The sequence below is a fragment of the Olea europaea genome, unplaced genomic scaffold, assembly GCF_002742605.1.
Source record: "Olea europaea var. sylvestris unplaced genomic scaffold, O_europaea_v1 scaffold363, whole genome shotgun sequence".
NCBI classification, from domain to species: Eukaryota; Viridiplantae; Streptophyta; class Magnoliopsida; order Lamiales; family Oleaceae; genus Olea; species Olea europaea.
In genome coordinates this window covers 49,754-61,557 of record NW_019255539.1, presented here as the reverse complement: position 1 = coordinate 61,557, position 11,804 = coordinate 49,754, and the positions used below count along the sequence as shown (strand labels likewise).

The window sequence follows — 11,804 nt, the reverse complement described above, 5'->3', positions numbered from 1 at the left end:
AGTCAAAGTCAAAGTCAAATAATGACTTAAATGAAATAAATCATTTTAGTGGGACTTGAATTGACCAAATTATTTTTGGGAGTTTATTTTACAAATTGACAACATTAGAAGGTTTAAGATGGATAAAATTTAAATTTGGGGAAATACTTATTAATTATTAAAAGTCAGATGACTTAATAAGATATCATATGAAGCTTGGAGGACTTGATAGCAAAAGGGTTGAGTGGTGGATTACAAGTGGAACTTTGCATGCCATTTCTTCATTATTAATATTATATACATACACACAAGCAAGCAGATAACAAATTGGGGCAGAAACAATGAAAAATCGGTAGAAAGAAAGGAAGAAAAGAGGAAGAGAAAAGAGAAAGGAAAAAGAAGAAGAAAAAAACGGAGAAGAGGAAGGAAAAAAAAAAATAGGAAAGTTCGTCTATGTTATTAAAAAATAAGTGGTTTAATTATTATGCTTGAATTCCTCAATTTTGAAAGGTAGGTAAAAAGTTACTTCTTGTCAAGTTATGTTTTATTTTATAGTTGTTAGATTGTTAGATTAAATTCAAATTTATTGAAGGAGTTAAGTGTAATAAACTATGAAATTGAGTAACATGAAAGAAAAACTAGTTTTAGTTATTAAAGAGACTGTAGAAATCGTCCAAACGTGAAATGATTAAGTTTGGGTATCGCCTATTTAATTATTAAAATTATTTAAAATAATTAATTGTTTATTTAAAAATTATATCGTAGGCGACGATACTTACATCAGAACAGCTTACCAACCAAATTGATTTTGCGAATACTGTGAGTGGAAAAATATAAATATTTTTAAAGTATTTATAAATTAAGTATATTATCAAAATATGTGCAATTATGTGTTCGATTATATGATTATTATGAAAATCTCTTTTATTATGATACATGTGGAATTTCAAGGATTATTTATTGTACATTTGTGACTTGGTATATGAGACATGTGTATTGAGATTTGTTTGGTACGTGAGATGTGATATTGAGATCGATCAGAAAAGTACCCATGATTATGTACTTCTTCTAATTTACAGAGGGGCATTGGCCATGTTCTATACTACACTGAGGGGTCGATTGGGGATGAAGGGGTCGTGACCGTGTATATATAGTTCACTGAGGGGCCTTAGCCGTGTTCTAGAATTGATTATCAGAGGTCTTGAGACCCGCTTTCGTTCACGGAGGGGCTAAAGAAAGTGGAGAAAATTCTTAACTCTAGGGGCGGATTACAGATTTTAGTCACAAGGTACATTTTTGGTAGATTTTTCAGTACATTTGATGTGATGAGATTATAGCATGATTACCAGCTTATGTTTATATCATGACTTGAGATGATATTTTACCATGTTATGTGAACGTCTCACGTTTTGACTATAATTATATGATGTTATCTTGCGAGTTATCAATGATATGAACTCGATTTTCGATAAAAATATAAAAATAAAAAAGTATAATTATTTTCAAACTTCTCCACTCACTGAGCTATCAACTCATTTTTTTTTTAATTTTCCTACAGGTGGAAACAATTCTTTTTAACTGGAAGAGCCTAATGATTTCAGAATGAGAGCCACACGATATGTTGAGTGTTATAACTCATTTTGATGAAGCACAAAGTAAATATTTTGGGCTCATCGCATTATGTTTTACATAAGTATTTGATTTTGTTTCATTTTTGAAATAACTCATAGTCAGCATTGGTGATAGATTTGACATCCAGTCAGCATCTATTATCGGCACAGGTCACGTTTTGGGTCCACTAGGATGATTCGGGATGGGTTGTGTCAAAGTGGTATCAGAGTATGGTTTCGAAAATTTTTATGGTTCATGCATGTTTAGTGGATATGATCACATGTCGTGGTGGCAAAAATCACAGGCTCTCTAGCTCAAATGCATAGAACCAAAAATGATAGAAAGATATTTTTAACAGATCAAGGAAAGACTAGTATGTAAGTATGGCAGTTGCAATGATATTATGGATGGAAATGTCATTAGTTGTTGGGTTGGTATTATGTGTGTATGTAAACTATTAGGATTTGAACAGATTTTGATGATTTGCGGGGGCATTTGAAGTTACAGATGTTACAATCACTTAATTATCAATTTATATGTAGAACTACATGATTTTTTTTTTATTTGTACATAGGAAATTTTTTAGTTATAGCTTGCACGATAAATACAAGGAAATGATATGATGTGTGATTGGTGACAATCAGTGAGGAATGTTAATTATTTTTGAAGCCAAATGGTCATTATTGTTATAAAAATTTTGTGGTGATTTGTAGCCACTTTTATGGGATGATAATAGAAATTATAATGGCATATATTTATGCTATATGATAAGAAATTGTGGAAGACAAAATGATGATTTGTTGATTGATAGATGACGATGTGTTATTGTGTACTTTAAGCATCGAGGAAATTAGCGGTAATTTCAATTATTTCGATTATTTATGAGTGGTTTGATTACAAGGAATATGAGAATAAGAGGGATGAACTTCATAATGATCACCTATTATGGGGTGATTTGTTGCTTTAAAAGTAAAATTAAATGGATATGTGCAATTAGGTATATTTATGTGGGAAAAAAAATTAGAGAATGGTAAAGTTGGAATTTATTTAGATTAGAAAATTAACATATGAAATCTTGGTGGTATATTGATGTGTGAAAGGTTCACATGATAAATATGAAGGTTATTATTTTGTGATTTTAAAGAAACTTGATATAATTAAAAGTTAGAAGGCATATGGTACAACTATAAGTATGTGATGAGGTTACATGATCATAACATGATATAGTGAATAACAAGCAAATGAATGTTATGATTGTTTTATAGCGAAATAATGAGATGATATATTTGGGTTATTAAGTTAATTAATTTTGTTAATGCCATTTGTTGGATTATTGTGTTATATTTCATACAATTTGGAAGCATTGAGTTAAATTTTGAAGTTAAGATGAATTTATTGAAGTTTTAGTGACGTAATTTCGAGGCTATTTTCAATTGTACAGATCATGAATAAAGTATTCCGTTCTTCTCAAAATCTACACATTATGGAACAAATGATGATATGTTAGATAGCTTAAAGTCTAAGACGATCATCATGTAAATTTTATTCAATTGTGGAACGGTATCTTTAGGTTACATTATCTTAATTAAATGTCTTTATGTGATATACAAAAAGGATTATGCAATGACGATAGATCAACGATCTATTTATGGAATAAGAGTATAGATTTTCATGGATTAAATGTTATTATTGTCCTTTCATAGAAAGAAAGAACAAAATTCGTATGGGTATAGAAATGTCAAAAGTTTTGCGATTAGGAAATTTTGAGGAAATATTTGCTCTTATATTTAAAGATGATGAGTGATTGATTCACGATAATGATTTATGGTAATGGATTATGTTAAGGTTAGAAAGTGTTCTGAAATAAAATGATGAATTATGAATTATATGATAGATTATTGAAGATGCATGATTAAAACATGATTTTGTTGCATTTTTGAAATAACTCATAGTCAGCCATGGTGATAGATTTGACATCTAATTAGCATCTATCATCGGTGCACGTCCCATTTCGGGTCCACTAGGGTGATTCTAGACGGATCGTGTCAGTTCAAGCGGTCTTAATTCATATTTTAGGGAAACTTTGTCAAAATTTTATTAAAAATATCTTGCAGTCAGACAAGTTAAGGTTGCCTTGGTGGTGGGTTTGACATTTAGTTGGTATTTACCATCGGCGTACGACACGTGTCGAATCCATTAAGGTGATTTGAGACGGGCCGTGTCATGAACACTTCCTCATAAAACTATTCTACAATACGCCAAATGAGCCGTTAGAAAGGCAGTTGAAATTTAGTATGTTGTACTATCTAATAACTATTTAGTGCAAAACATGACCATGTGACCTTGCATATGAGGAAATTATAGGAAATGACTAGATAAATCGATCCTATTTCCAAAGTAACCTTTGACCCCCTTTTTGTAATTAAAAAAAATTGAATTTAAAGCTTAAAATCCCAAAATACCCCTCACAAAACCGACTCTCACAAAACTGAAAATCGCAAAACTGGTCAGAGCAAGGTTGATCTATCGCCGGCGACGTATTGTGAAGGTAAGTTACCGTTGGTTGATTTAATATTTAGATTTTGGAGATTTTTTCAATATTTATTTGTTTATATTAGTAAAATAGGGTGTATGTAGTCTAAAAAAATATTGGTTGCTTGAATTTGGAAGCTTTCCTCGCTAGAAATGGTGATTTTCCTACGAGAAAGCGTGAAGAAGGCCGGCTTTTGGCTGAAAATCGACTGTTAACAGTCGGGTAGCGATGGTATTGGACTGGCTTAACAGTCTGCCCAATACCTACTGCAGTCGGTGTGGGCCGCCTCTTAATAGTCGGCCCATTTTTTTGCTAACAGTCAGCCCATTTTTTTGTTTTTTTTTTTGCCAAATTTTTTTTCACAAATAATTTAATTTTAAAATTTTTTATTATTTGGTTTTAATAAATAATAAATTATTTATTTTGTCGAATTTAGATAAAATTGTTACGACTAAATTTAAATAAAATTTTTACATTTAATTTTAGTTTTAATATTTATTTTTATTTTTTTCATTTTTGGTAAATAATAATTTGAAATAATTGTTGGGAAATTTTTAATTGTAATTTGAAATAATTGTTGGAAATTTAATTTGAAATTTAATATTTATTTTTATTTTTATTATTAGTTTTTGATAAATAATATTACTTTTTTTTTTGCCCAATTTTTTTTTTCACAAATAATTTAATAATTTAATTTTAAAAATTTTGTATTATTTGGGTTTAATAAATAATAAATTATTTAGTTTATCGAATTTAAATAAAATTGTTACTACTAAATTTAAATAAAATTTTTACATTTAATTGTTGTTTTAATATTTATTTTTATTTTTCATTTTTGGTAAATAATAATTTGAAATAACTGTTGGGAAATTTTTAATTGTAATTTGAAATAATTGTTGGAAATTTAATTTGAAATTTAATATTTATTCTTACTTTTATTTTTATTATTAGTCTTTGATAAATATTATTACTTTTTTTTTTTGCCCAATTTATTTTTTTCACAAATAATCTAATAATTTAATTTTAAAATTTTATTATTATTTGGTTTTAATAAATAATGAATTATTTAGTTTGTTGAATTTAGATAAAATTGTTACGACTAAATTTAAATAAAATTTTTACATTTAATTTTTGTTTTAATATTTGTTTTTATTTTTTCATTTTTGGTAAATAATAATTTGAAATAATTGTTGGGAAACTTTTAACTGTAATTTGAAATAATTGTTGGAATTTTAATTTGAAATTTATTTATTTTTATTTTTATTATTAGTTTTTGATAAATAATATAACTTTTTTTTTGCTCAATTTTTTTCACAAATAATTTAATAATTTAATTTTAAAAATTTTCTATTATTTGGGTTTAATAAATAATAAATTATTTAGTTTATCGAATTTAAATAAAATTTTTACGACTAAATTTAAATAAAATTTTTATATTTAATTTTTTTTTTAATATTTATCTTTATTTTTTCATTTTTGGTAAATAATAATTTGAAATAATTGTTGGGAAATTTTTAATTGTAATTTGAAATAATTGTTGGAAATTTAATATTTATTTTTATTTTTATTTTATTATTCATTTTTGATAAATAATATTACTTTTTTTTTGCCCAATTTATTTTTTTCACAAATAATTTAATAATTTAATTTTAATTTTTTTTATTATTTGGTTTTAATAAATAATAAATTATTTAGTTTGTCGAATTTAGATAAAATTGTTACGACTAAATTTAAATAAAATTTTTACAGTTAATTTTTGTTTTAATATTTATTTTTATTTTTTCATTTTTGGTAAATAATAATTTGAAATAATTGTTGGGAATTTTTTAATTGTAATTTGAAATAATTGATGGAAATTTAATTTGAAATTGAATAGTTATTTTTATTTTGTGATATTTGGGAAAAATTGATAATAGGATAAAAAAATTCACATTATTGATGATTTTAATTATTATGAATCTGCGTTTTGCGTATTGTAGTTACAATTTCGTTCGCTAAATTTTATGTTATTACTATTATAACTTGTACAATATTCTAACATTTGAATTTGTAAAGGATGGATTATCATCTTGACACAGAGTTGAGACAGATGTCAGGCAAAGTTACGTGGAATGGTAGTTTTGATAGTTTCACAGCTGTGTTAGAGCTGCTTGATGATCAGCATGCTCATATGCTGCGCCAGTCCTTCCTGTGACCCTTGTACCCCTTGAGAGATCTGCAGTACTCGGGTCAGATTATTGATGCACTTCTATGTCAATTGCCGAGTCCAGTCGACAGTGATGCCCTCCATTTTGCAATCGGGGGTAAAATCACCAGTTTTTCGATGTTCGAGTTTGCTCGGATCACGGGATTAAAGATTACGGGCGATGAAGCAGCTGGTGATGGGACTCAGAGAAGAAATATGCTTCATGACGCTTACTTCGAGGGACAGGGTACTGTGCTCCTTACACAGCTGTTGAACGCAATCAGGTGTGATCAGATGTTAGACAGACTAAAGTTAGGTCTGGTCTACATCCTTGAGAGCGTGGTGCGGTGTCACCATAAGAAGACTGCAATCGACCTCTTCCATCTGGAGTTCGTTGACGACATCGATCATTTCAACGACTAATCGTGGGGCCGGAGATGTTATGAGGACATTGTGCACGTCTTCACCAGATTGCACTCGAAGCCGAAGGGAGCCATGAGTAAGTACGACACCTATGGATTGTCCTTGGCGGTGTAGGTAAATGGTTAACATAATGAATGTTAAAATTATTTTCATATTGAATTTATATATAATAACTGTATGTGTTGCAGATCTGGGCGTACGAGGTCGTCCCCATATTGGGTGCCTGATTTGGGAGGCGAGGGGAGACATGTTGCCCTCGGATGCACCATTGGAGAGCATCTCGATCGGAGGGATGTCCCACTGGGAAACAGTTATCGGCTATCCTGGACGACCCTCGGGTGAGTATTATGAATTTGTAATTTATAATGTCGAATGAGATTGAACATTTGATTGCATAATCATTAACTAGTTCAAATATTAATATGTCAGTTTGAAGTCATAACTGAGTTGACCCCATCGATGGAGGAGGTGGCTCAGGGTCTTGTGCATGAATTAGGCATTTTGCACACCTAAGACGACCATATGTCCAATCCAATCCACGACCGAGATTGGGTGAGCGAATTAAATAAAATCTATTGATTACCGTTTTGTATGAGTTAGCATTTACGGATGAAATTAATAATTTGTAATGTTGTTGTTTGTGTAGGAGCGTGATCCAGTTGATCGACGATCACCTCCGTCGAGGGCATCACTACCTCCACCGAGGGCATCTCTTCCTCCGCCGGAGATGCCACCGACAGTATCTCCTCCTCCGCCAGAGATGCCACCAACGGCATCTCCTCCACCGTCGAGGGCATCTCCTTCGCCTTCCCCTTTTAGAGACCTCTCATGTGGATCTCCAGCACGTAGTTAGGGACACTATTTTGATGATTTGTACGCTCGTCTAAGTAGATTTATAGAGGGGCAGGTCGACGGGCTACGCCGAGAGATGATAGAGAGGGTTGATGATCTGGGACGATAGTTGGTAGGAAGGGTCGAAGGTTTATCGAATGAGATTACAGCACTTCGGGGTGATATAGTCGGTAGGCGATGGGTTGACGGAGACGGTGATCGAGAGGGTGATAGGGATGGGGGTGGTAGAGATGAGGGTCTCCAGCAGTCATACATACATGATGACGATGCATGAGAATCGTTTATTTTATCCATGGAGCGCGATGGGACGGGAATAGTGACAAAGGAGGGGGGCCCGTCGGGGAGGGAGACGGAGGCAGATGAGGGAGTGGCAGATGAGGAAGTGGCCCCGTCGGAGACCGTGGCAGATGAGGGGATGGAGGAGGTGGCGAGCCCTGGGATGGAGGAGGTGGTAGTGTATCAGGCAAAAAAGCGTGCTGTTGACATGTCGGAGACGGTGGTCGACAAGAGGCCAAGAGTGCTGTCACAGTACGTCGTCTCTCCCTTCACGACTGAGGCGAAGAGGAGGAGGTTCGTCGATGGGACGTACCCCAATTTGTTCTGGGAGGTCGACCATGCAAAGTGGAAAGCATTCGAGGCTAAGTGGCGAAGAATATTTTCCGGGTAAGTATTATATGATTTAGTAGACTAGAATTACTCGTATATGCTTCGTTTAACTTTTTTTCTATTTTATTTCCAGAGCCACGCAAATGATAGCCGGAAGGACGATATTGGATGCATACAAGTGGTTCCATGATATCACCACTCAGGGGGCTTGGCTCGCCGACGATGTAAGTGAAGTGTTAATGTTACTTTTTGTATACGTTATGTTTAATTTGGTAAATGAAATAAGTATTTATGTCTTTGTTTTCCTTGATGTAGCACATCGACATGGTCATGGACTTGTTGCGCGATCGAGTTAAGAGATATCCACAATCATTCCACAAGCCTGGCCGCATTATACTGAACACCGAGTTCTTCCGTGCCGTTACCATTGAGTATCAGTCCCTCCAACTTCTAAGTAACGATTACGTGCTTCCCGCGTATATGTTCGAGTGGGTCATCGGGCTGTCACCGAGTGTTGGGGAAAAGCCATGGGAGGGTTGTACGCATTTGTACATTCCAGTTATCGCGAATCAGCACTGTATTGCACTGGAGATCGTGTTCACTGATTCGACGATATATGTGTACGACCCCGATCATTCATGTCTGACACAGGGACAGCTCGAGCAGATCTTAAAGCTGATGACTGTGATCGTTCCTATGATGGCTAGACATGCGGGCTTGACTGTGGATGACAAACTAGCCATCGTGCGGGACACGACGACAACGAGATAGTCTATATCGTACGTCTTTGTAATCTTTTTTTTTTATTTAGTAATCAGTTCGTACATAATTGGAACCGAACTAACACATATTTGTTCATTTGCAGGGGCGATTGTGGGATTTTCACAATCAAATACATAGAATTTTTGATTATAGCACATAAGTATGATGGAATCAACCAGTCATGGATACAGAATTGACGAAATAAGTTAATGTGTGATTTGTATGAATTTAATTGTGATCCATAAATTATTTTGTAAATATTTTTTGTACTTAACATTTGTAATTATTTTTTGTGATTATTCATGTAAATACTGTTTATTTCAATGTAAATACTATTCGTTTCAATATAAATACTATTCATTTCAATGTAAATATTTTTCATTTCAATGGAAATACACAATGCTCTAACTGTCATTTAGGGAACCTGACTTGCACAAAATTGGCGAGTATGTCCTACTGATTTGCATCTGCTACACCTACGCGGTTGGAAAAACTCTTCAGTAGATGGTATTCTAGAAGTACTTGGACGTCCAGGACCACAAGGTTCAATGAGAGGTGGAGACAATGTATTGAACGGATGAATATGATCGGGAACTTCCCACTCGGCTTCGTTTAGAAGCGGAAATATGGTTTGAACATACGCAACTCTTCAGTTTTCAGCAGTGTAATAAGGAGAGTACAATGTTCTCGCTGCAAATCCTCGATACATAGCCACCGCAACTGCATGCTCACATGGAAAACTCTCTAACTGAAATTTTTTACAAGTGCATATTCCATCACTTAAATCTACCATATATGCCGTATAATGTGCACATTCCACAGAGAAGCGCGACTCATCTAGTGGTTCGACATTTAACTTTCTCGTAGCCTTTGCACTCTTGAAGAGTTTTACCTCTTATGCTGGGGCTAGCACGGTTGTGCAATTATGTGATTCCTCACGTCGATCGTGAAACCACTGCTGCAGCTTCGTACGGATATTCTCAATCAGTGCGAGAATGGGTAACTCTCGATCTCTCTTAAATAATGCATTGAGAGACTCCGCATTGTTTGACGTCATCATGTTGTATCGACATTCTGGAAAATATGAGCGCGCCTAATGTTCAATCCCCATTTTCGTTAAATGGTCCCATGCCGGGAATGATTTGCTTCCTATTTCAACCATGTACATATTACACTCTTCAATACTGTAAGCTTCGGTCGCTCTCCTAAACAATGAAATGATGACTTTGCCTCGATACCTGGTCTTCAAGTTGCCTTGTATATGGTACATGCAATATCCATGATGTGCATCGGGAAAAACTTCAGCAATACCATTTATTATAGACTGTCCCTGATCGGTGACAAATGCAAGGTCCTCGACTTCTCTGATTATTTCTCTTAGCTTTGTGAAGAACCAACGCATCGACACATCATTCTCGTTATCAACTATGCCGAATGCAAGAGGGTGAATTTGAATGTTGACATCTTGACATGTAGCAATAATCAACTAGCCTTGATATTTGGATTTCAGAGTTGTACCATCGACTAGAAGTAGGGGTCGTATAGCATTTCGAAATCCTAGAATGCATTGTCTAAGAGCCATAAAGAAGAATTTGAAGCAGTTATCGGCCTCCGTCTCAATAAAAAATGCCGAGCCAGGATTAGTTTTCTCCATATTATGACAATACATGACCAATTTAGCATAGCTTTCCTTTGCCGAGCCCATTAAATCCTCCAATACGCATTTTTTGGGCTTCCAGGCCTTTTGGTAGCTCATGACTACTCCGTACTCTCGACGAATATCGTAATGATGTCCGATGGTCTGTAGATTGTCCGTGGATCTTGATACTTGTGCATTATCTGTTGACCAATAAACCAAGCTCGGACTTTCCTGTGATCATTGCGACAAACTCCCACTTCACAAGTATGTTCTCGTATATATTTGCGATTACGAAGCACTCATTCGTGTCTATCTTCGTTGCTCGCAAACTCCAACTGCAACTATCATTTATGCATGATAGCGTCAACAATGACCTATTCAATTTTTTCACTCTAAACTCGAAGTTATATTTCAGTGCAATTGGGTGCACGGCTTCGTGCAACTCTTTCTTCGTTTCAAACAGTTGCTCGATATACAAATTCTCATTATCAGGAACCACGCGTGAGGAGTTAGAGGACGGTCCACTCGATCTAGCCCCCGAGGTGCCACCCCACTCATGTCTCTGCCGGGATAAACCAATCAAGTCCTCGTTTGTAAAAGTGTTTGCATTTTCATTTTGGTTGTCACGAGCAGCGGAGGGAATTCTGTGTGCAACTATCTCTGGAATAACCACATCATCTTCACGAGCTATCTCCACCGTATCCCAAAAATCATTAGCATTGTGATCCCCACCTCCCGAGTCTACTTGTTCATCTTCGACGACATCCTTCCTTACTAAAGTCACGCAAAGAGGAGTCGTGTGCTTATTGTTCAGTTCAATCAGATAATTCACTTCATCAACAGAAGAAACCATTATAGGTGGAATCGGAACTGATGCATGCTCGCTGAATTTAAATTTCAATTCCATGTTGTACTAAGAAGAATCAACATTCAACTTATTCTGTAAATCATTATAGAGTTCTGCACACGATATACCTGATGATATGAAAATTGTGATACCACCACGTTTATCACTTGTCCATTTCCATACCCATTGATATTTTTCGTTCGATTCGAAATCATCAAAATAACAAACTGGGACTACAACCATATTTACATGTCGAAACAGAATTTTTAATTACATGAAAAATATCAACAGCAATAAAAATAACCCAAAAAAGGGGGGAAAGAAGAAAACAGTTGGCAAACAGTCGGCCGGCTGTTTAACAGTCGGC

At 34.4% G+C, this 11,804-nt stretch overlaps 1 protein-coding gene across 1 annotated transcript; it reads left to right on the top strand.

The window, feature by feature from the left end:
• Window positions 1-8,329: 8,329 nt before the first annotated feature.
• On the top strand, window positions 8,330-8,961 carry LOC111386610. Its single transcript, XM_023011079.1, has 2 exons — window positions 8,330-8,413; window positions 8,505-8,961. Exons 1-2 carry the CDS (start codon window positions 8,333-8,335, stop codon window positions 8,958-8,960), a joined length of 537 nt encoding a protein of 178 aa, XP_022866847.1. The 5' UTR covers window positions 8,330-8,332; the 3' UTR covers window position 8,961.
• The last annotated feature ends 2,843 nt before the right edge of the window (window positions 8,962-11,804 follow it).